Raw genomic sequence first — 25,641 nt, forward strand, 5'->3', positions numbered from 1 at the left:
TTTGGTCCCTCCGCCCACTTGCAAAAGATGGACCTGGGCTGGCTTTTTTTAAGCGGGCGAGGGCGCCATGCCTCCCATCTGAAATGCCCACATAATCCATATAGAATAACTTCCTGGGACTCCTCTGCAGACGCTGGTGTCACCCTGGTGTCATCATCACGGCTCCAATGAGCAGCTGTTGCTGCCTGTCACGGTTTGCCATAATACATGTACGCGCATACACTCTTAATGCTGCACCAAAGCAGTGGAGACAACAAGACGCATCTCTGAGGCTGGCACAGCTGGAGACCCATTTCTCTGGTGTTCCTTGACGTTTCAATCAAAGGTTAATGCCAAAGTAGTTTGGTTAATTCATTTATTTTCCTACAAAATTACCAAAGTATTATCCAGTAAGAGGAATCTGAACATCGGTGTCTGTATGTGAATTCGCTGTGAGGCCTCATGTTCATTTCATGATGATCCTGCTTTTATTCGGCCCGGAGCTGCTCCTCTGTGATCCGTGGCAGCTAAGTCGTGCAGCGAGGGCAAAAAGGAAAATGTAGATATCAAATTCTGAAATTCTGTCTGTCTCTCACACACACTAAAAAGAGAGAGGGGCCTTGCAGCAGGGGATAAGACGGGATTTTCATCAGATACAACAGGCTTTTACACATTAGCAGACACGCGGTGCGAGGAAGCCAAGACCAGTCTGACGAATACTGAGCCAAATATTTCAGCACAGGTTGGACACACGTTTTATGTAAATAGGCCACAATGACTAAATCAAGCTCCTAATAATTACAGTACAGGATGCAATAAATGTAGAAAACACACCTGAGTAACTATAACCATCCCATAAAGACCAATAAATTCATATCTAGTAAAAACTGCGGCCTTTGTTTTTGGAACATGATTTAATGATTTTAATTTTTGAATCTTGGGTTGTTGATAATGAGTAAACACAGGCTGTTTGTCCCAGTGCATCCTGAGAACCTGCCCTCAAGCAAGGCACCAAAGCCCGGGCTGCTTCCCCCTGAGTAGAGGCTTATTGCAAACCAGCAGAGTTTGATGGAAACCCTTACAGTGTGACTGGTAAGCCTCTGTCTCTCAAACCCTAGCCGTGCTGCAAATGTTTATATATATGTGTGTATCTGTGAGCTCTGTCACTGTGCCTGATTAAATATGAGCAAAGCCCACGGGAGAACACTTTGAGCTATTTACATACAACATGTAATTAGATTTCTGGAGAAACAAAGGAAATGTCATATCCACAAAAGGCTTACAGCCATTACTGCCTGATACTCTGACGGCAACGCTAAAGAGTAATACAGCTTAGAGGCAATGAAAAGATTATAATGAAATCATAGTCAGAGCCGAATGTGAGCTCTATCTATCCACAAACACTGTAACCATGCAGTCGCTGCCTTAATAAGTTAGTATCAGACCAGACAACGTGCATCACGCCGTGATTTCCAGCCTCATACTTAACGACTATAGTCATTTTCTACACGCAACCACATATTTATGTCTTTGTGTGTAAACAAAAGCAGCCGTTGAATTGAACAGCACCGCTGACATCCACTGCAAATGAAAATGGCTGCATAATGAAAATGTGCAGAAATCACCTTCATTAATGAACCAATCTCCTATCAGTGTCATAATAATTTACTGGAATGACTCTAACAGTGACAGGCAAAAAACCCACTGGACGTCTCCTCATTCATTCCCCCTGTGCTACATATGCATTTCATTTACATTTAATTCGACTCCACACCCTGGGCCTAATTCCGCTGAAATATTGCCAACAAGTGTTTTGGGTTTGATCCTCTCCCCAGTAGAGCTCTGGTGCGGCTCACATCAGTGAGCACTGCGTGTGGACCACAGGCAGATAGCACCATGGGGTGCATGACAATGAGCTGCATCTCCACCAGATGCCATTAGAAGTGAGGCCATGAATCATAAGGATCCTCGTCCTCGCACACTTGCCAAGAAAAGCTTTTTATGCGCTGTCATATTTTGTTGTTGTTGCGTTTTTTTTTTTATTTTTTATTTTTCTATCCTAAAACTCAAACCTCCTTAACGGTATGAATATCTACCGTAAAAGAAATGAGGAAATGCAGCCGCACACTGAAGTTGGCACGTGATGCATTTCAAAGCATCACCTTCTCATTGCTTTAGGTTTTGATCGTCTCAAGTGTGCGCTGCGTAAATAGTGACATAAAGAAAGCGGATCTCTCAGCAGGTCTAACAGATGATGTCAGGTGTCACAGGCCAGTGATATGCTGTATTTTAAGCAGCTCCACGGTGTCTGCACACGGAGGCTCCGTGTGGCGTGGCAGCAGCGTCTCTGGGCTCCACACACACCATCGCTTCACGCTTTTGACCACAGGCCTCCTGCTAGTGCTGAAGGCACTCGTTAAGTCATTCAATACAGGATAATATCAATAGATTCGTGGGGAGGTTTATGACATGAAAGAGTGGGAAAATGATCTTGATTCTTTCAAAATGAATAAAATACCTCCGTGTACACTCTTGATTGGAGCTAAATGTAGAACTGTAGCGACAGAAAGTCAGAAATGAGAGGGAGTTATTTGTTCATTAGCGGGCCATTATTTTTCATATGCTTAGTCTCCTGTGGCTGAATGAATAAACTAGCTGATGCTACACCCACTAAGAGGCTTTTGAAGACTCGCGATGACTCACTCTATTTGCTCCTTAAGGGAACAATCACAAACACGAATTGTTAATTGAGAACACCCAGCATGAAACATCATCAATGACAAAGGTTTCAGAACGGGGGAAAACAAACCCATCCCACAGCTAACAATGCAAAAATGACACCGTGTCGTCTTCACACGCGCTGTATAATCACGGCATCTGCTCTCGGGGAGCAAAAGATTTGGATTTTCCCTTTGTTCCGCCAGAATTTTCGCAGAAGAAGAAGAAGAAGAAGCCCTCCCACGCGTGGGTTTACAGGCTGAAAGTTGAAACCGGCGTCTGGGAGAGATCGTTGGGCGGCCGCTCCCACCAAACCAGAGTTCTTCCGCGCTCATTTTCCAGCTGTGATCCTGCTTCTCTACCCATTTAATGCTGCGGGTGCACAGATTAGATGTTCATTTTAGACCTGAGGTGGTCTTTAGTAAGTAGAAGGCCGTAAAAGCGTCCCACGCTCTATGTTTGTCCCTGATATATTTAGTGTGGTGTTGGGTCACTGCTGTATAAAGGTGGTTTCCAGCGCCATCGTCGAATCGCCTAAAAAGTGACTGAATGTAAAACATGACGGGCGACAGACACGTGACATAAAGTATTTTCACCATCCGCCTCATTTGCTTAATATTTCAAAAAGCTGGGTCTATTTATAGTGCGTGGAGCTAAACAGGTCCATAATGAATTATTATGATTTTGACTCTTCCCGAAGTGGTTTAACTTTATTAGTGGGGATTAGGCTTTAGCATTTGCTAATTAGCACTGAGTGAGCTGAGACTCGTGGGAATGTGACCAACCTAAACATAAAGATACTGGACGAATTGAAAAAATCCTAATGCTAAAAGTCCAAGGATCACAGGAAGCGTCGGTGTGAATCATATGGTTTGTGCTTTACATCATCTGGCTCCTGTTGTCGTTGCTCGCGTCACATCACGGGCACAGACTGAGCCTTGTGTCTTAAACCGGCCTTCAGGAAAAGCCTCATTGGAGAAGTGATAGACAGAATGTGCTTGTCTCAGGAATGAGGGTTTTCATTTGTACCCGTCTGTTATGTACACACAGCTCGGGGCGTCGTGAGCTCTTTGTGTTCTTTATCCACTCTCTCAGTTTCCCTTCTGATGCCTATCTCACCGCCTTAAAATGAAATATTCCTCTGTTTAATGTCTGTTGAAATACATCAAGGGAGTTACTTTGAGGCGACGGAACAAAAACGTATTATCTCACACTTACTCCCATGTTTCACGCGGACCTAGTATCACGGTGCCGTATCAGACTATCACATGCTCCACATGCACCAGCGGTTCAGCGTTTTTCACTCCATGACTCCAGACGGATTTACAAATTCATAGAAAACGCTATGAAAATGGAGTATCTGTCAAATACACATACACTTTATATTACACTTAGCTTATGGATGCACAGAGGCAAGTTTCCATTGGAGCAAATAATCAATTCCTCCTGGGCCCTGCCCACACACACACACACACACACACACACACACACACACACACACACACGCTTTCAAGCCTCCAGCCTGCTCCCACCACTGAGAACAAAAAGCCAGCAGCACTTTGCTTCAGATGCTCAGCGGGATGGGTCCTGCCTCTGCTCGCTACACACTGTTTGTGCTGTGTGTGTGTATGTGTGTGTCCTCGTGTTTCTGCACTCACCGGTGTTTGCATGGAATGGTAATTGGATATATGATAATAAAGCTGTGTGTCTGATCTGTCCGGATGGAGACAGGATCAGCTTCTCGGGGAAAGAGCTCCTAGTTTGCTGACTGAACTACTCGCGGAGGCTTTTCCAACTCTCACACTGGCGCAGTAGGTCCGGAGCGGAGCCGTACTGGGAGTCCAGCAGCCAGCTTGGCACTAAGTTTGAAAGACAAATATTCATTCACTAAGCAACACAGATCAGTCACAGCAAACACAGTCTTCAGTGCAGGGCAAAGATTCTCCAAGTGTTGTTTATGAGATTAAAAGGCCAAAGTGATTTCTGTATTTGACCCATATACAGTACTGCACGCAGCTTTCTTCATTCCCAGAGAACTGCTGTGATGTGATGTTATCCTTAAAATGTGCTCGTTAAAAATGGGCAATGAATTCATATATTTTTCATTAAGATTAATGATTAGGCTGATTCTAAAGATTATAAAAAAGTTGATGAAAGTGGTTATCTGAAGTCGACTAACATCACATTTATTCATTTCTTATGGATGAGCTCATGATCACACATCACCATAGCAACCAAATATTAGCATATAGTGTTTTTTTTAAGTTGATAAAAGTTTAATCTTGTTAAATGCATACACAGCACAGGCTCCCTTGCAGTGAGGGTTGAAGCCCGTCCCACCTGCTCAAGGTTGGCGTGTTCCTGCACGGCATCGGGCTTTTTAAATATTTCACCATGTTGCTGAACTGGGTCAGTGGGATTATAATGCAATGACCTCTGTTGCCCAGACCAATGAAAATCTGCAAAGTACCCACTGGTAGTATTCACCGACGCCCCGTTCCCTGGGAAATACACTGAAGCGAACGTGAAGCAGCAAACAAAACAAAACAAAACAAAACAGAACAACAAGCTGTGCGTGAGAAACTCAATATCGGGGCTTAAAGCAACATTTTTGGGGATTCTTGCCTCCGGTGGCGTTCGCTCTGTTTGATCATCTCAAAACCGATGGATGACAAAAGAACCGGAGTCGTTCGGGGCATCGTTAAAACGGAGTGGCAGGTGTGTGTCCCCTGTGATCATCCTGTGGGTCTGAGGCGGACACTGCACACCGCTACCGGCGCCCGCCCACCCCTGTCCATCAATTAGGGCGTCGGGTGTCTGTAAAATAATCACCCCGCGACACTTTTACGCCCATCAAAAGGAGACTTTGTCTCTCGACCTGTGGGGCTGAATGAGACGAGAAGGAGGCAGCTGAAAGATGAAGGCAGAGAGACCTTCGGCGTCTGGGGCGAATGAGAGAGAGAGAGAGAGAGAGAGAGAGAGAGAGAGAGAGACCCACTTCAATCACGTGAACATTCAGGTGAACAAACTGCTGAGACAATGACACAATCGCTTCGCAAGACAACATTGCACAACATTCATGGCAACAGGCTGTATATTTAGCCCCTGCTTGTCCTATGACACAGTCGTGCCTGACACCCAACCTCGGCACCGAAAGACACGACGGAAACTCGAAAAGAGCCTAAAAATAACTGTCTCAAGTGACAAAAGACGGAGCGCCGCGACTCGAAGGAAGGGTGACCTACATTCCTGCCGAACGACCAGCGCGGTCAAAAGCGCCTCGACAACCGGCCGCTTCATGAACGCGCGGGTCCAAATGCGTCCGCGGCGGCTTTTCCGACGTGTGACTCGTTTGCGCCGACGCCCGTTCGCCCGCGCGCCCACCTCTTGTCAGCTCTTTCACACTCTATTTACAGTCTATTTAAAGGCTCGTTCCGTTTCTTTCTGCCGGTTTCTCGTCTGCGGGCTGAAGCTTGACCTGGCGTCGGGGTCAGCGTGTATAATCAGCCCAAGCCCGGCCTGTTTATATATTCATGCCTCGTCTTCGTGTGCTAACCCATACATCCGCTGAGGCCCGGTTAGCCATTATCTAGCCGTTATAAGATCATTTTAATATACTACATATAAATAATTCAGCCTAATTTCTTACATTATATTCATGAGGACAGAAGAACAAGACGGCGCCGTCACCCGCGTCAGCGTCCAGGGTGATTTAGAAAAACTGGACGACTTTACTAAACACAGGTGCCCATTATGCAAAATGCATCATGATTAATTCATCTGTGGTGACAGCGTCTTGCCGAGTCAGCATATTGATGATTAGACACATCGGCCTGAACCCAACACACCACCAGCGCGTTACAGTATCAGCTTTGGCCAACGAGACTCTAACAATAGCGTCAGGAGATGTGCAGCGGAGGCTGAGCCGATGCTTTATTCATGTTGTTTCAGAGGCTGGGGCTATTTTCACGGACTCCGTGCGTTTTCAATCATTCATCTCAAGTTAGGCCTCGTAGGAGCCGCTGTACGCGGCTGCCCAGCGATAGCGGAAGAGGTCAAAAGGTCATCGAACACCATTCTGTTTTGCCTGGAGAATTAAACTTACAAACAAAGCGGAGCAGCAGAGTCCAGATTCTGCTGTTGTAGCCGTGAACCCATCAGCCATCGTGTGGCGGAACACACGCACTGCAACTGCATGGAGCTCAGGTTGCACGAAGGCAGGAGATTCATTCATTTCACATGTCAACACAATCCTCCGGGGGTCGCGAGGGGACGGAGGGACAATGAAGCGTGTTGCAGATATACTCAGTGTCCTTCTACTGGAGCCACAATAGAGTCTGATGCAAATGAGCCACTGATGAAACTACATCCAGCCCCTCTGCCTTCATAATTTATGCAAACCAGCGGCGGCTTCATTCTGTCACGAGCCGGGAGACCTGGACAAACGTCTGTCCAGGAGGCTGATGCGCTCCGTGAGCCGTTCGGACTGCCTCCTCCTTCACGACCTGAGTCCCGTTCGTTAGTCCACACTTTCGTTTTCTCCCCATTCACTCATGTAGCTGCTACTGTTGCCTGACAATGAAGCCAAAACACGTGATTGATTCATTCAGTCACCTGCACATCTTCTTCAAAGTGTTTGTCTGGGTCCACATGAATAACATGTACAGTGACCTACTACATCCATGTTACATGTCAGTGTCTACCACGTATCTGCCCAACACACCATACGTCTACTGTAAATAGAAGGTTGGACCTCTGAACCTGGATCAGCCATTTTTCACCGCATGGTGTCAGAACATTCCAAAGCTTCCATATTCTCCACAGACCTTTCATTACACAAACACAGATACTCACAGCAGCCGAGTATGAAGCTGGGGATCCTCTCTAATCCACCTTTAGACTCCGCCGCGTCCTAAGTCCACATGTTGCTGCTGTTACAGTCGCAGGTGAGCGGGAGTCAGAGGCTGCTCCTCATTCTGGCCCATCTCCTGATTGAATTTCCACCGTGGTGCAACTGTATCGCTGGAACCTCGCTGACTACGGTGGAGACGGGACACGGGTCAGCGCACTCAATAGGGTTCCACTTTCTTCGCAGCTGGTGGGGCCTCAATCAGTGGCTCTGTAGAGGCAGAGGGGACTCCTTGAAGAGAGCACGTCAGTCCTGAGTGGCAGAAGCCCTATTGACACGTATCTACATATTACAAACTGAAGCTATGGGTTTTTTCATGGTTGAAAAAGCTGTGGGGGGCCTGAAAGCTGACAAATACTTCTCTGATGGGCCGGTCGGCTGCATTGTGTTGAGGGAAGGACACTGGATATGCCCAGTTGATGCATAATTGAGAAAGGCCATAGAGTGTCACGCAAAGCCTGACGCTTTACTCACTCACAGCCATCAGGTTACACGGAGGCTTTTGACTGACAGAAGATGACTTTCGTTTACAGGAAACATGCTCGTACATTTGCCGAAACGTCCCGATTACGGGAGAAAACGCTGCAAATACACGATTTGTTTAAACTGATCACGTGACAAACGGACTTGACGAACAGGCGGTTTTCCACGTGTGAATGTGACAGACAGGAAACTAAGCGCGAGGAAGGGAGCATCAAACCCTTCCAGGCAGATTTCATCCCAAAATGCAGAGTCAGCACACTTGATTGCGTGTTTACGTGTAATTTGTACAGACTATGTTGTCCCCCTCAGTTTCTGTGTCGAGTTTGCGTGTTCTCGTCGTGTGCGCGTGGGTTTCCTCCCACAGACCAAACACAAGCGCGGACCTCGCGAGGAATTAGCGGCCAAGATAATAAGTGAGTGAGTAGAAATGTCGTCATCTGTACACAAACTTGTTTTAGAGTCACGTGCTGCCCACTTTCGGCATTTGTGGCTACGTGAATCCTAAATCAATGAATTAATGGAGCTTGTATAAATTTGTTGACGTGGCGAGAGGTAACATTTAACGACCAGTTGTGAGGAAAATCAAATGAAATGAGACTAAAACGTTTTTGAATTGATTTACGTTTAATCGTATTCCACCACCCGCCACCAGATGGCGCTACGCCTCAACATTTACCATCAACCTGGAACAAACAAACTCGGGGATTTTGGCAAAATGGATGAGAAGCAAATCAAAGTTTCTCTCGCTCCAGTTGAAACCCATCAGACATGCTTTGTACATAAACTGAATTAATTGGCATGACCCAGCAGCGACTGCTTCAACTTTGTTACGTAGCAGCTGTTTGGTTTCTATAAGCCTCTTAACTTCATCTGTTTCATTACATTGTGTGACATGTTTGAAAACCATAGAGCAGTTTCAAACACTCGCATGATTTTTTTTTTTAAATCATAGAAATATTTTAAAAAATACAAACATACTCGCCCGGCTGTGATTTGATTTGAGGCTTTGGTCAGTCATGACCGGTGCGGGGGTCGCGACTGCGCAGACCTGCTTCGGCCGCGGCCGGAGCGCGCGACGCTCCAGCGTGCGACGTCGCGGCGGCGGCGCTCTGCGGCTGGCTGGCTCCCGTGCTCGTAGCACCGTGATTGGACGGAGTGAGTCACGTTGTCGGTGAAGCCGCCTGTGTGATGCTGCACCATTGTCCCCCCCCCCACCACCACCAGCAGCATCCGGAAGGAGTGCTGGTTGCGGCGCCGCTCCTCTGTGCCGTGATCGTTGCCTGTTAGTTCGGCGCGTTTCGCGGATCCAGCGGCGGCTGGTGACGGTCCGCCGGAGGGAAACGCGTGACGGGCGTTTACGAGACAATTAATTGAGGTCCATTCAAAGGAGGTGCCATTGACTGGCTGGATACTGGAGATAATGACGAAATGATGGGTGAGTGTGATTCATCTTTTATTATAGGCGTTGATCGGAGCGCTCACATTACAGCTGTTATCTTTGTTCGTCCCTTGTCAAACTCTTCTGGGCATCAGGTGATTCTGCTCAGCACAATTGAAATAATTCCAAAAAAGCCTACGACATTTAAAGTTGCATTTGAAGCAATAACCCGGCGGCACGTTACGCGCAGCCGCGCGCGTCCGGAGCCGCTGTTCCTTTGTGTGCTGGGCACATTTATGTCACACAGGCTGCTGACTGATGTATGGCCAAGTAGCTGAGAACCTCTCCTGCAAACGGCCTGGGGGTGGGGGGGGAGTCCCCCTCCTGTCTCCCCCTCAGGGACAGCCCACCTCTAACAGGAGAAGAGATTCACAAGAGATTTGGATCAAACTCCGCCAGGCACGCTGCTGCAAAGTTTATGATGGAGAGTCATGTACGGCTGCACGCGGCGCCTCGCATCAGCGTCTTTGTGTGCGTTTCGTGCATCCTGCTGGCTGGAGCGCGGTCCCGTCCATCGCTCTGCCCCCGTTTGCTGCATAAATAAACGTCCTTGCGTGTTTCTCCCGTCTCTTACAGAGCAGAAGCAGCGTGCTGCCGCGTGACACGCCGTGTTCGGATAAAGGTGAGGCCTCGTCCTCCGTGCTGCACGAACACGCTCGCGTATTAAACTGGGCTCTTTGTGAGTTGATGATGGTTGAAGTCGGCACAACTGTTGCTTAACGCTGCAACACAAAATCCCCTCCGATAACAAGATATGATGTGATGCTGATGCAGGCAACGCTGTTTAGTCAATACAGACAGTGTTCTCTCTGGATTACACCAGAGAGAAGCCTCTGATATCACAGTGATTAAAAACAACAACTCCGTCTTTCTGGGGCTGCTTGATATTTATTTGTGTGTGTGTGACTTAAGCATCAGCATTTCAACAATGGGAGGGGAAAAAAATCACAGGCTGCAAGACAACAAAGACAAAGATAGGAGCTCGTGAGTACAGTACGCCCATCTTTTTCCTGCCGGACCGCTGCATTGTTCCTCCTCTGTGCCTCCTGTGGCAGGTCATTGCTGTGCCACACACACACACACACACACACACACACACACACACACACACACACACACACACACACACACACACACACACACACACACACACACACACACACACCATCTTTGTGACTGAAATTTGAAAGATGAGGAGGCTTTCCTTCCCAATCCATCTGCTTTCCAAGTTTATCAGCATCCAGATCTCAGAGGAGCAGGATTTAATTAGTACGCGTGGCACAGCGTCATAGGACACTGAAGCATTAAGTAGATGTATTTACTTGTGCAAAGCGTTTCGCTGACTTATCTGAATGAGTGCCTCTGCCGTGCGGCTATTACATACTGTACTGTAGCGCAGATGGCTAAAGCTTGACAACAGCAAATGCAGACCATTAAAGAGGCGCAGGAGCCGAGATACGGCTTCACAGCTCTGAGGAGATGCTGGCGTGGGTGAATTGTCTGCACATAAAGGTTCCCGCGCCCGGCTGAACCGGACTCACTTCCCTTTTTCATGCGGGAACAGCGGGGATTCATGACTCTGGGCTCAGCGATGCGAGGATGCAGGCAGGTTTAGCGAGTCATGTTAAAGGTCGGCGCGTAAGTGGCTGCAGCAGCTGCTCTGGGTCCGCGGCTCCGCTTCTTATTGGGTGCAGTGGGTTCTCCCTGCACCTCGTCTTCGCATTACAAAAAGGCAAACGCTCGTACGAATGACAGTACAGTACTGTATGTCCACAATGCAGCGTTAGTCATTCCTATTTATGTGCCGCTGCAGTTACCATGGAGAAACGCTGCATAAAATGCATTCACATCAAACACATCGACTCCGGTGCTTTTGTATTTTTCAATTGAAGAAGCCCAAATCCTGTTGATTCGTTACATCCGTTTGCTTGATCAGACCCACTTTAGATTAGCAGCTCCACATAAAACCGAACCCCCCCCAAACGCGGAACCCCAAGCCCGAGTACAGTTGGTGCAGCGTGAACTAGTATCAACCTTTTGTATTAGCGAGCAGCTTTGTGCGTCCCAGCAGGGTTCATGGTTCCAATTTAGGAGCTTTTGATGTGACTCCGTTTTTTGTGTCTTTGGCTCCTTCCTGGCTGAGCGCTGGGCTTTCACGCTTTCACGATTGTGCTCTCTTGAGTTGTTGCCATGACACCTATTTGAAATCTTTTGTCTGTTGCCAGCTAATTAAGTGTTTAAAAAAAAAGGACATGTCTCTTTGGCGTAATGAGTTTTATTTGTCGCCGCATAGTGAGGCACTACATAAACGTTCTGCACAAAACGTGAGTAGAGGCATCGAAAGAAATGATTGTCTAATTATTTGCAATTATTCTTCACTAAAAACAATACAATTCAATTGTCAGTTAGATTGTGAATTAGTGTTATGTTTAATGCTCCTATACTGATACACACTGCTTAATAACATAAGATGAGCAGACTATATTTATAATATTTCATTTTTTATTTCTAGATTACTTTATCTGGAAGCATTCTCCCTATATAAAATATAGTTTTTTGTGTTCTCTATTTAAATCTATATTTGAGGCTTTGAAATTATAGTCTTAATCAACATCATTTCAGATCCAGCAGAAATGAGAGATTGGTGACTATTGAAGTTCTTCAAAAGCAGCGCTAATAGTTTTTGCAGACGTTTTGGTCTAATTGAGAAATAAATGCCTTGCTCACTCGAGCAGAAAAATGCCAACAGCAAAATGGGAGAGATGGAACATCAAACTTACAGTAGATGACAGAATTACTTTCAATCTTTTATATAACTCATTTAGTTTAAGCGGTTTATTCAGGTTCTAGTTGGTTTTTTTTGAGGCACCGTGATGAAGACACAGCTCCACATAAATAACTGACCAGAATGTTCACATCTGTCAGAGTCAAACCTGCCCATCAGAGACCAACATCACCCACTGCGTTTTATTGCTACATGTTTTTATTGAATTATCTCTTCAGTCACATGTTTACAGTTTTAAACAAGTGTCTTACAGCTTTTTAAGAATCACGAAAGCATCAAATATTTCGCTCAACACAACACTGTGAATAACACCTCCCACATTAGGTGTGCATCCTGCATAACGTTCACCTCCATTCTTCACAGGAAGTGTTTTGTGTCGCTGGAAGTCGCCATACATTCTAATTACACGGCGAGCTGGCCTACTTCACGGCTCCTTCGCAGATCGCAGCGGCAAATGTTTTGCATATAAAAATGATCTCGACATGATTCTGGCTATATATAAATGATAAGGCTTGTCTGCGGAATGTGAACCCCGCATCCCGCCGCTTCCCGAGCCTGTGCGGGAGATGAAAGCGGCCCCGTCTCTGTGAAATGCCTTGGCAGTTCTGTTCCTGCCAGCCCGAACCAGCCTTCGCGAACTTCCAGGTGACATGGGAAAATATAGTCATAAATAAAATATAGTGCCATGAATAATTTAGGGGCGAGTATTGTTATTGACGCCGGGGTGAGAGCAGCTGATTATGCCGCCGCACTGTGTGACTTGAATCGCAGCAAATCAAAACATTAGTCCTGGCGTTGGAGCGTGTTTGCGGGCGCTCGTAACAACAAAGACGCCGCAGACGTCGGAGGGAGCGTCTGCTCCTCTGCAGCTTTGTTAAAGGACTCCGGTGCTGGTGCAGTTTGGTGTGAACCACTCAGGGTCACGAGAAAGAGAGAGCGAGAGAGAGAGAGAGAGAGAGAGAGAGAGCTTCGGACCTGCGTGCTGTAATGGACCTGGAGCTCCGTGATTCCCTGCACTCCGGCCGTACTGGAGCTGCAGTAGGCATCACCAGGCTGCAGCTCCTCCGTGTGCTGAGTGCTGAACAGTGGGCTGCACCCCCCCCCCCCCCCCACCACCTCCCTCCCTTTCCCTTGCTCTCCCTCTTTCATGTGCACGCAGCAGATCTGTCTGCAGCCTGAGGCGAGTGCAAGTTAACAAATGTACAGAGCGCATGTGAAGCCTCATTTGCATAAATCTGTAGATGTCGCTACATTTCCTTAAATGGATTCCTTTGTGTTTAATTGGGGACTGTGTGTGTGTGTGTTTCTCAGGTGTAATTCTTTTCAATTCTGACATAAAATCTGCACGACTGTTGTTGAGAATTAGCGTTATTTGCATAATTTATCCATCTGACCTTTATGGCGACACAATGGGGGAAAACAGCCTGAGCACAATGTTTGTTGTCGCCGTCCACCAACGACCTGTCAGGTGTTTTCCTGCGCCCGATGTGACTAATGACGGGCCGGTTAGTGATGTAGGTCAGAGGAAAGCGAGACGAGCGCTCGGCCTAATTGCAGAGCTGGCACCTGAATATTTAGAAATAAGCTGATGATCAACATTTCCTTTTTAATGCACCTCGTTTTTGTAAACAACGCGTTGCCCTCTGATTTGAACCATCCGTCGGTTCGTTTATTTCTGGTGTGGTTTATTTCCCCTCTTGTTCTCCAGGGGACGATATGCAAATGACTGTGGACTGTTTTTTTTTTTGTGTGACTACGATGTGACTGAAGCAAATGCCTCCTGACCTCCTGGTTGAGGAATCCGTTTCATTCCTTCTCCAAAGCAAAGGCTGTAGCAGCGGCGTGTTTGTGTTCCCTCGGTGGCAGGGATCCTCCAGTGACATCATCTGTAGCTGTATAATCATTCAGGCCACAGCCTCTCCTCAGGGGAGTCCAGCTGAGACCTAGACACTCTCTCTCTATGCCTCTCTCTCTCTCTCTCTCTCTCTCTCTCTCTCTCTCTCTCTCTCTCTGTCTCTCTCTCTCTCTCTCTCCCCCCTTCAAGGTTGCCATTTATGGCCGAGTGTGACACCAGTGATGGATGAGGTCGAACGGGGCTTCAGACTCGTCTACGACGCTTTGGGTCTTGGTTTTAGGGCGAATCTTTGTTTTAAACAGAACCACTAACAACAAGCAGGATCACAAACAAAGACAGAACTCTTAAGAAAAAAAAAAGTCACACAGACGTGTGTTTTCTCATCACTGTGGAACCACTAGTGGTCTGTGAGGCGAGCAGCCATATTGCGTGGCCACAGGCGTTTGGCAGATGCAGACAAAAAATGGGTCTATAATCTATATGGAATTCTTATTTTCCACATTTGGCAGTTGATCAGTGATGAGTGTAATGATGCCCCCAAACAAACTGGCCCCTGAAAAATGGATTTATGTGGAAATAATGAGCTCGGCAAATGTGATTGAGATGCAAAGCACACAGATCTATTATCATTATTAATATTATTATTATTATTATGAGCAAAACTCAAAGTGCTCAGACTAGTTGGTGCATTTTATTTTACCTGCTAACTGAGGCAGTGCTGCACGGTGCAATGCATCAAGTCTGACTGATAGACAAACAAACCAAAGCTGACATTTTTGCCCTTTGCCCTCACGGGTTTCATTTTAAATTTAGGTGTCAAGTTTGGCTAGAAATTCAAATCTATGGCATTTTTTATTAAAGGCCATTTGAGTTCTGTTTTGTTGTTCTTGTTGGTTTTCAAATGCACGTTAGCGTGACCTGCTTTTTCTGATTACCGTAGATTTAGGTAACCAGTCTAGAAAACCAGTGTAGAGCTTTGCTGTAGTTTAGCTGCATCTCATAACTGAGGGAACTGATCCAGTGACTCCATCACTGGCTCAAAAATATTGTTTTGCTTATACAGTACGTTTTACAAAAATGCTGGCTGTATACACCTTTTTTTAGCACACATGCATCTTGGCTGGACTCTGATGCTCATGTGCTCATGCCCAGTGAGCAGCTTTGTGAATGCCCCAGCGGTGCAGGATCTCAGAAGGTCTTAATCACTATCTTTTCCCTGGAGGTGAGCGTTGGGTTTTATGTGAATCAAGGGTTGTAATGTGATTACTAAACCAAAATCAGATAAATGAGCCCTGAAGCTGCAGAGCTCGATGTAAATACAGTGTTTTGCTGTTTGCGTGACTTAATCCCGGTCTAATTATGACCATGATCACTGCTGCTGCAGTGCTTTTAGGTTTGTGTCTTCTTCAGTCTGACATACTGTCCTCAACTGTGATGTGCTCCTTCACATTAATAATTACACAGATAAAGAGAAAAATGCCTTTTGTGCCTCAGACACTTGAACTGACTTCACACTGTGGTGATGTTTGCGGGTTGCAATACATGAAGGCGTTCCACGCGTGAGCACGGCTGAACCCACTGCTGCCTCCTATGTGCCTCGCTGTGGCTCAGGGTGGTACTGAGAGAGCGGTGGTGTGAGCATCACAGGGGGGGTGGAGGAGGAGGAGAGGTTCAGCGAGGACAGCGGTCAGGCTGCGGAACGTAACGAGACAGAATCCGGTCTGGCTTCTTGAAGTTGCCTCATTTTCCTTCCTCTCTCCATCATTGACACGTCTTTCTGTTGTGGACTGGCGGTTGCACACCTGTTCCACAGTTTAAAATAAATCCATTATTTTGCTGTGACCTCAGCACTTGTCAACTGAGTTTAGGCTGATAACTTGTGGCTTAGCAAGCGCTGGGAACGCTGACAAGTCGCCTTTGCTTGTCGTCCTCCACCAATTATATAATTAAATGATCTGTGCAGCTCAGAGCCACAGTTCACTTGTCCACTAGATAGACAATGTGTGTACATATGTACAGCATGGTTCCATTGTGCTGATCTGTCCCCTTTTCTTTGCCCCATTCTCTCTCCTTTCCACTCTCTCTCTCTCTCTTTCTCTCTCTTGCTCCACCTCTTCCTCATTCCTCCTTTCCTTTACTATTCCCGTGTGAATACCCTCCTCTACATCTCCCCCCTCCACCTCTTTTCCCACTGCCCTGCATTTCCCCCCACCACACACACACACACACACACACACACACACACACACACACACACACACCTCTGCCTCCTCCTCCCCCTCTCTGTCCCCCTCCTCTTCCCAGCTCATGTTGGTAAAAATATCTGCAGACAGCAGGAGCAGAGGCGCACGCCTGATTTCTCTCTCTCTCTCTCTCTCTCTCTCCTCTCTCGCTCGCTCGCTCACTCTCTCTCCTTCTCAGACATCCCACCCATGTGATCTCACAGGCTTTCTCTGCTCCACTCTGCTCCAGTCAGGCTTCTGCCTTTCAGCTTGCTACAGCTAATGAGCCTTTGTGTGGCTAAAGAGAGAGAGAGAGAGGCAGAGCGAGCGAGTGAGGGAGGAACACAGTGACAGAGAGGGAGTTAAAGTGAGAAAGACTGTCGCCTTGCAGTAAAGCATACTGTCTGCTGCAAAATTACTCCCATACTCCTGCGCCCTTTTTCTCTCATGCCTGTGGAGCTCAGGGGGTCGCTGCAGGTCAGTGGACGGAAGCTAAATGGGGATCTCTTCATTCATCACGGCCCACCTCTTTATTTTTTTTTTTTGAATCACCACATTTATGATTGCGTGGCTGTGCTGCTGTGAGACGAGGTGAAAGGAGTCACAGTGCGCCCGTGGATGCAGGTCAGTTGTTACCGTGAGGGGCCGGGACACACGCGTGCAAGTGTAATGTGGTCATTGCAAGACTGATGTGTCATGACTCGCTCCAGATGCCATAGGCTTGTTGTGATCACTTGGGATGAGTGTTCCGAGGCCCCCGCGTTGTCACATCCTTTTTATTGTGACTCTGGGAATCTTGTGAATGACAGAGGGGGAAATAATTGCATTAAGACTAAGGGTGCTGCAGGGCTGCGAGTTGGTCTCCACAGTTGATGTGTGTGCACAGAGGCGAAGGCAGGGAGGGGCTTTCCAAGCTGGCTTCTGCTGCATTATTTTCTCTAGGATTTTCTCCCTTGTGCCATAGTATGTGCTGCCCAGCCATGCCTGGTGGTGGGCAGCAGTGCAGACAAAGAGAGCGGAGCCGATCTTCATTCATCTTGAGCTTTTTACTGTACAGCCCTAAATTAGGACGCCTGCCCTAGATTACAGACTCGTCGTGGGCTCACGAGGTCATGTCCATCCAGTGGCGAGATGTTAACTTGTGTCATGCCCAAATAATTAACTAAAATGTTTAAACCAGAAATGTGATGAATAAATGTAAATTAAAAGGAAAAGGACAAACGTAATTTGTTCTTGCATTAAGATGTATAGAGCTGTATCAAACATTAGAAAGGCTGTCATATGGGAAACCACTAGTTGTGAGAGTACATTAGAATCTCCATGGCAACCACTTTTAGTATCAAAGCCTAGTGCAGCATCAGCAGAGGGCTGAGCATACAAATCGGCTTCCAACAATGGTATCTAATTAGGACCCTTGCTAGGAAATGGACTAATGATGGACAGATCAGTCCTGGTGGACATTTCAAAGGAAAAGAGAGGAAGCAGATTAGAAATGAATTTTCGTCTGATGTTAAAACATGTTGCACTGATGAACATTGTATGTGAACACATAATAATAAATGTGCTTTGCTTAAATGTATTAATTTAGACCTTTAATATTTCAGAGTATAAAGTAGATGGTGAGCCAGCTCAGGCTTTACTGGATCAAAAATGATGAATTATCATCTGTTTTCCACTTTCTCCCAGAATGAGGATGCCTCACATTCCTTAGTTGTAGGTAGAGCTGTTGACTCTGGAGGTCCTCCAGACGCTGGCGGTGCCGTGTCATGTCACCGCGCCTCCCAGCCTCCCGGGAACAATGCCCCCCCCCTCCCCGCTTGCTGGTAGTGCCAGTCCTCCCAGGCGGCATCTGCATCCGTAAATGCAGTGCCCACATGAAGCGATGCCTGAATGGAACTCCCCCACAAGCTGCTCTGGCAGAGAGACAGAGCGGGACCGGCTGAAGACGCAGGCGGGAGGAGGAACGGCTGCCAGTCAGTAACGTGTCAATGGGTTGGTTTTAAAATGTGACGTGACGCTACAGCTGCTATTGTTTAGGCAAGCAGCATAAGGTTCATTAAAGACAGTGGGGACAAACGAATAGAAACGCCAGTAATCAAAATAATGCACTTAATAGACTGACAGCTACAGAGCTGTCAGTCTATTACGATTATTAGAGGCAGCTGCAGTGTAATAGTGATTAGTTCAGTGTGTCTGACTTATTTATTCATCTAATTGCATCATCAGTCAGAGAGATTTAATGGCCACTCTGGTTTGACATTGAAGTGGTCTGGAACACTTTCGTTACGTGTGTGTGTGTGTGTGTGTGTGTGTGTGTGTGTGTGTGTGTGTGTGTGTGTGTGTGTGTGTGTGTGTGTGTGTGTGTGTGTGTGTGTGTGTGTGTGTGTGTGTGTGTGTGTGTGTGTGTGTGTGTGTGTGTGTGACCAAAAAAAATGAGCTGCATCGATGGCTGCGCTTTGTGCTTCGTACAGTAGCAGGCCGCCAACGTCCACAGTGCTTTATGAGCTCCACGGTGACAGACTGTACATGTGCACACTGGCACGCTGCATCAGAAGCATGTTGAGCGTTATGCGCTAGTCAAACACACGTGCCCCTCAGCATAAGCTGTGATATACTGTAGACTCGGCTCCCCTGTAAATCTCAACGCCGGGAAAGCCATAATCTACACTTTAGCCTGGAATCGTCTGTGAAAGCGTGGATTCAGCCGTTTTGTCATTTTACAGCCTGTTGTGTGCATTATGCACACAGGCGTTTTGGGGATTTCATATTTATTGATGTGCAGTAAAATGAGAATGGCGAAAGGAACAAATGCTCAGTAGTCGATGAGGTGAAAATGCCCTTCCCTTCAAATTAAAAGCACCTGTGCAGAACGGTCTTTTCACAATAGTGAACCTGATGTTTGCGGATTATCATTATTGATGCCGTCTGTTATTCTCAAGTGACACGATGCAGCCACAATCGATAGAGGTTTTCAGCTGCTTTACATGCAGTTGACAGTCATTGTTAGTCTGTACTCATTTCATTCTGCTCTGCACATTTGAGGCCCGTGGATTTTCCTGCTCCCTTTTTGTTTTAGCGTAACGCCAGCGTGTTCCATGCGAAGCCGCTCCAGCCTCCTTTTCCTCAAGCCTCTCCATCAAACGTAATGGAATTAACTTCCTGTACAGCAGACGTAGTATGTAATTAGCAGCTTTCCCCTTCTATCTCAGCTGCTTTGTGCCAAGGTGATCTATCGCCCGGGGAATGGCTGAGAGCAGGTACGGCAGCAGCAGAGTGCGTGTGCATGGGGGGGGTCGGGGTCTCATTGCTAATTGAGTGTGCTGAGGATTATGAAAGCCCTAAACTGGATATTAAATAATGTGTGGCCCCTCTGCTGTCTCTGGGTTCCAGGTGCAGATGCGGCGCAGGCCATGAGTGGAATACTGAAGAGGAAATTCGAGGAGGTGGAAGCCGCCTCCTCCCCGTGCTCTTCCTTGCGGGAGTCTGATGACGAGGTCTCCTGCAGCGAGAGCGGCAATAGCAGCGACAGTGTCAACCCGTCTGCCTCCGGCTCTTTCACCCGTGAGTGACTGTGTGTTTTCGTTCTTGCATTGTCCTCATTGCGGTGAATGTGATTTTAATAACGTAATTTCTCAAGAAACGATAAAAACGGCGAATGGATGTTTATCCAGATCAGCCCCAGATGATTTCATATTTCAGTAATCAATACAGGATGTAGGCAAAAAGCAAAACAAGCGCATGTCCGTCGATGAGGGGGCATAATGTGTGTTCATAGTTGTGGCTGTGCATTGGAAGAGGGAGGAGATGAGAGGAGCTGAGTGATGCAAAGAGTCCAGTAAAGTAATAAAGGGGGGAAGGATACACAGGCAGCCTCCCTCATTAGGAACAGCATCAGTGCACAGACGCATTCATCTGCCTGAATGAGCCGAGGCTGTGTCAAGCTGTGCATGAGCAACACTGTGGGTACTGTACACGCAAATGAGCCTCTCTCCAAGAACGGCGGAGCGGCTAAACACCACATAACTGCTTTTATTAATGAGCTGCTTAAACAGTTTTTGATGAAGTTGCAGTTTTGGGAAAAATGCTTCAACGTTGTGTTTTTTTTTTTTTTTGGCTTTTTGTTTTTTTGCATGAACAACAGCTAGTTATTACAGTCATTCCCCAAAGCGGTACTAATCAATTACTTTTCTGGTTCTCTAAATATTCAGGATAAAAAAAGAAGCTTTAAGGAGATTCAGTTTCCTGTTTAACCCAGATAAGGCAGCAAGTGTCCACATCTAAAGAAAGTAACTCGATTATCAAAACTACTTAAGTTAATTTCTGTATTTTTGCATTGAGTTTGTCTGCGCGCTGACATGTAGATCAGTGCAGGGAGTGGGCAGTAACATAAGTAGGGTGCTGCTTCCTCAGAAGCGGAGCCAGGCCTCTGTCAGCTGCAGCTGCCGGTAGCTGGGGCTCCAGAAGGTCAGACTATAACGCTACACAGGCTGCAGGTCTGTGAAGCAACATGCAGACATATTGTGATCGGCTGCTTTGGCAGAGGGACGGAACCAGCCGCTCCTGTGGGGTTTCGCTGTATATTCTGCCCTGTGCCGCTGGCGAGAGGAGGAAAGCGTGTAAAATGGATCTTTTAGAGCATCTGATGTATCATGCTGGAGGCTGGAAGTGTGTAAAGGGCAAAGCAATGCAAATCGGGCTGATTGTGTCTGAACGTGTCTGTGTGTGGACAGAAAAAGCTGATGACACAGACCTAACATCTGTTCTGACCGGTTTGCGTTTCGTCTCGTGGCTAATGAAACCCGGCCCCCTCGGTGCGACAGCCCCTACATCTGTAATGAAATGCATTGTCCCCGGTGCACGGGGGCAGAGCGCCGCTGGAGCCAGATGGTTTCTATTTGTCCTGTCTGCGTGACGCGGGGCGAACGCTGGGAACGCTGCTCCTGGGAACCAGCGCTCCTCGTCTCTGGGCCGAGCAGGGGATTATTTATGCTCCACCGTGTCGCTGCCCCCTCCCCTCTCGAAGAGCTGTCCTTAAAAAGTCACTTACTGTAGGACCAGAGATGTGGAGTCCTCCCCTACAAGACTCCAGGATATTCAGAAGCTCTTCATCATGCAGTATTTGCAGCATTAAGGAGTCTGCACCACATATGCTCATACTTGTGTCACATTTGTCAGTAAACTCTTTCACTATTCATCCAATATGAATAAATGCATGAATGATTTTAAACAAACAAATGTGTTTTTAATGTGCAGTAATGAAGTGAGAGGTTCACAGCGTTTAATCGGCGCCCTTCCTCGTGTTTTACTGCAGCCGACTCCATACTGAAGCGCGAGAAGCGCCTGCGAACGCGGAGGGTGCACTTCGAGAACGTGACCGTGTACTACTTCGGCCGGCGGCAGGGCTTCACCAGCGTTCCCAGCCAGGGAGGCAGCACGCTGGGCATGTCCAACCGGCACAGCTGGGTCAGGCAGTACTCGCTGGGCGAGTTCGCCCTGGAGCAGGAGAGGCTCCACCGAGACATGCTGCGGGACCACTTGAAGGAGGAGAAGCTCAACTCCATCAAACTCAAGGTGAGGATCAGTAAAATCACAGACGTGTCACTACAATGAACGACCAGCTTAGCTCTTCGTCTCTCTTTGTCTCAGCTGACTAAGAATGGCACCGTGGAGTCCGAGGAGGCCAGCGCGCTCACGGCAGACGACATTTCCGACGACGACATCGACCTGGACAACACGGAGGTGGACGAGTACTTCTTCCTGCAGCCTCTGACCACTAAAAAGCGCCGGGCGCTGCTGCGATCGTCTGGGGTGAAGAAGATCGACGTGGAGGAGAAACATGAGCTGAGGACCATCCGCATGTCCAGGGAGGACTGCGGCTGTGACTGCAGAGTCTTCTGTGACCCGGAGACGTGTGCCTGCAGCATTGCGGGGATCAAGTGCCAGGTAAGTCTTTTGCTGTGCGTTGGCAGGAAGCGCAGTAATCAAAGACGTGTAGTTTTCCTCCAACGTCCGTGTGCAGGTCACATGCTTACAGTGAACCCCACGTGTTCTTTAGGTCGACCGGATGTCCTTTCCGTGCGGCTGCACCAAGGAGGGCTGCAGCAATGCAACCGGGAGGGTGGAGTTCAACCCCATACGCGTTCGGACCCATTTCCTGCACACGATAATGAAGCTGGAGCTGGAGAAGAGCCGCGAGCAGCAGCAGGTGTCGCCCACCAACGGCTACAAGAGCGAAGCCGCTGACCTGAACCCTCTGGTCCAGTCCCAGCACAGGCTGGAGTACGCTTTGTCCGACGCCGTTCCGCAGACAACCAGCATGCACCTGCAAGCTGATGACGACATGGACGGGCCACTAGATGCTGAAGATGAGGACGAAGATGAGGATGATGACGATGAGGAGGAGAATGAAGACGATGAGGAAGATGAGGAGGACAGTAGCAGCGTCTGCAGCGGACTGTCTGACTCTAGCACCCAGAGCTTAGCGAACAGTGATTCTGAGGATGATGATGAGGAGGAGGATGAGGATGATGATGACAAGTCAGAGAACCTTGAGGATGCAACAGCTCCATCGGCCTCTCGCACTGAGGTGGTGCCATTGTCCTCAGGGTTGTGTTACAGCGATGGCTCTGTGGCGCGTGAGGCCCACATGAACGGAAACGGATACTTGATGAACTCCCCCCCGGCTGACTACTATCAGCTGGAGAGCTCAGGCGCCGCCTCCAACGGCCCCGCCGGCCAATCGGGCGACTCCTACGGGGAAGCGTTAGCGTTCGAGGACTCGGTCGCCAACGGCAACGTGGCCCACGGAGCGTTCGGCGGCGCCGCCGGGCGGTACGCGGACTACCCTGATCCCTCTGAGGAACAGTACACGCAGAAGAGCGCCTTCACCCTGAGCAACGGCGCCGCAGCCGCCTCGCTGACCTGCTACGGCCCCGACCAGGAGAACAAGGCCCCATCCAAAGCCGCGCTCGCCGAGCCGCCCGGCACCCAGAGCCAGACCCAGTTTCAAAACTACCTGACCAACAACGCCCAGAGTTCCTACAACAGCAACGGCTCGTTCGCGACAACAGGACCGGCCCCGAACGAGTCCAGCGTCAACGGACATCCTGACCTGGGCTTGATAGCGAACGGCACCAAGAGCCGACCTTTATCAGACCATTGCCCCGAGGTCGCAGCCATTTAGTGGGATCCGCCCGCTTCAGTGTTCTCATGATTGTGTCTTTACTTCAGCCTGACCAAGTGGTATTTTAAGGGAACATAATCAAGGCCTTTGTTGCATTATCTGACATGAGACTTCAAGCTGTTTGCAGCGCTGTAGTACACGTTCATCTGTAACTATGACGACAGACGGACATACGATGAAGCGAGGCTTGTTTTGGGATTAAACCCCTTCAACCCATCATTCGTCGCACTGTGCAATGTATCCTGTAATTCAGATGTAAAGTTTTAGTTTTAAGCAGATATTGTACCGTAGATGGGACTTTTTTATGTCTACTGTATGTGTCAAATGTGCAAAGAAGATTTATTGTCGGCTTATTTATTGTTTCTGGATTCTGTGTACACTTCCGTATAGTAAAGGTTTTGATAAAATATGCATGCTGTTTGACATTTAGGGAAAAGATTGCCATTGTTTTATATACGAAATGTGTTGTATACATACATGTGTACATTTCTCTTCTGTTACTATCGTGTGCTTTTTTATAAAAAGCCTTTTATTTGTACGTTTGCAGTCGAGTATCGGTAGCATAGCGTCAGACCACATCAAAATCCATTCACAGCCTTTTGCACTCGCGCTGCTGCTTTGGACTCCAATACTTGAACAGTGGAAAGATGTGAGCCCTGGCGTCCCCCCCCTCCCCCCACTGTTCACGCTAGACCTATGATTTGCAGGTGTAACTACAGATGAAGATTTTTACGTTGTTGATGCAGGGATATTATTAACACAGCACTTTGACATATCTCTGATAGCAGGTGAAGCTCTGCGATTCACCACAGGCAACAGGACACTGTCATTACGAGAAATGAACAGGATTAATTTGAATAGAAACATCCTGTGAATAAACAAACTGATCCACAATTATGTGACACTATTTCTTAAATTAGTAAATAATTCTGCTTTAAGGCTTTATAGGGTGTGGTATAGAATGTGGATACAGAATGTGGATCTAATAATGTTGATTCAGCCTATTGAAGTGATATATATATATATATATATATATATATATATATATATATATATATATATATATATATATATATATATATATAACAGAGAACAGAGAAACCTGTTAAATATATATATTTAACAGGTTTCTCTGTGACTTGAGAAGTAAGTTGCCTTTAATTGATGTCATAGTACATAATACTGTCCTTAAAGCCTCACTGGTTTTATTATAAATTTGACTGGTTAGATAAATATACACAGAGCAAACAAATGTTCAAGGTTGACAATCAAAGCTCATCATCAAACGTGACTCATATCAGTATTTGAAAACCACAGTGTCTCACGAAATCTATGAGCCATTGAAAATGACTGACGCATATAAAAGCACTATTAACCAAAAATCTGTAAATAACCTTGTAACGCATATTTATAAAACACCTGTGACAGCTCAACACTTTGGGGACAGCAATAATTGTAATTAAACTTCTACTGTAAAATGTTGCTGAGGGATGATCTTTATCTTCAGATAGTTTATTCCTCATAAAAGTCCTGAATCTGAGCTGGGACCTCTCGGCTTTCAGGCTCCCAGTGGCATCAGTAAGACGTACAGTGCAGATGATTTGTGCCAAAGCATAGTGTGAGGAGGTTAAATACAAAAACATTGCATCCAGTTAAGAATCCCGTTTAATTTTATTTTCCAGTATTTATTATGAATGATATTGACATATGTATTTATTGTGGTTTACTAAAGTCTGTATTGATTAAATTGCTTCAATATCTTAAAATTGTCTTTTGTTTCATGCTGGTTGTGAGTTGTAAAGGTTCATGTGCCTAATTAATTTCATTCTAATCCATAATCTGTGAAATGCATACATTTTGCACAAACTGTCATCTGATTTTTTTAAGTGTTTGTTTTTTAACAGTTGTAGTAAAGCCAACTTCAGTTTTCTGTTATTTCATTTTTGAAATAAATTTAATTCCTCTTTTGATCTTAATCACTTTAAGATGCAATATTTGTATTGTTTTTTGTACATTAGGTCAGAAAATCTAATTACGGTAATTAATACAGTTGTGATTTCTTAATTCTT

General features: G+C 46.9%; 1 protein-coding gene and 1 long non-coding RNA gene across 8 annotated transcripts; one reads left to right on the forward strand and one right to left on the reverse strand.

Moving 5' to 3' along the window:
• Nucleotides 1–332: 332 nt before the first annotated feature.
• LOC129603495 (uncharacterized) lies at nucleotides 333–9,195 on the reverse strand. Its single transcript, XR_008693394.1, has 3 exons — nucleotides 9,068–9,195; nucleotides 7,552–7,816; nucleotides 333–506 (listed from the first exon to the last, which is right to left on the reverse strand). It is a non-coding gene; the product is annotated as an uncharacterized LOC129603495 (long non-coding RNA).
• Nucleotides 8,270–25,548, forward strand: csrnp3 (cysteine-serine-rich nuclear protein 3). 7 transcript variants are annotated; one of them, XM_029136601.3, is made up of 6 exons: nucleotides 9,340–9,524; nucleotides 10,104–10,149; nucleotides 19,780–19,950; nucleotides 21,701–21,960; nucleotides 22,036–22,332; nucleotides 22,445–25,548. In XM_029136601.3, exons 3-6 carry the CDS (start codon nucleotides 19,800–19,802, stop codon nucleotides 23,570–23,572), a joined length of 1,836 nt encoding a protein of 611 aa, XP_028992434.1. In that variant the 5' UTR covers nucleotides 9,340–9,524; nucleotides 10,104–10,149; nucleotides 19,780–19,799; the 3' UTR covers nucleotides 23,573–25,548. The 7 variants fall into 7 exon arrangements, with proteins under 7 accessions (XP_028992437.1, XP_040924674.1, XP_028992434.1 ...); XM_029136604.3 differs by lacking the exons at nucleotides 9,340–9,524; nucleotides 10,104–10,149 and adding an exon at nucleotides 8,270–8,502; XM_041068740.2 differs by lacking the exons at nucleotides 9,340–9,524; nucleotides 10,104–10,149 and adding an exon at nucleotides 8,483–8,506.
• Nucleotides 25,549–25,641: the final 93 nt, after the last annotated feature.

This window comes from Betta splendens, chromosome 21 (assembly GCF_900634795.4).
Source record: "Betta splendens chromosome 21, fBetSpl5.4, whole genome shotgun sequence".
NCBI lineage: Eukaryota > Metazoa > Chordata > Actinopteri > Anabantiformes > Osphronemidae > Betta > Betta splendens.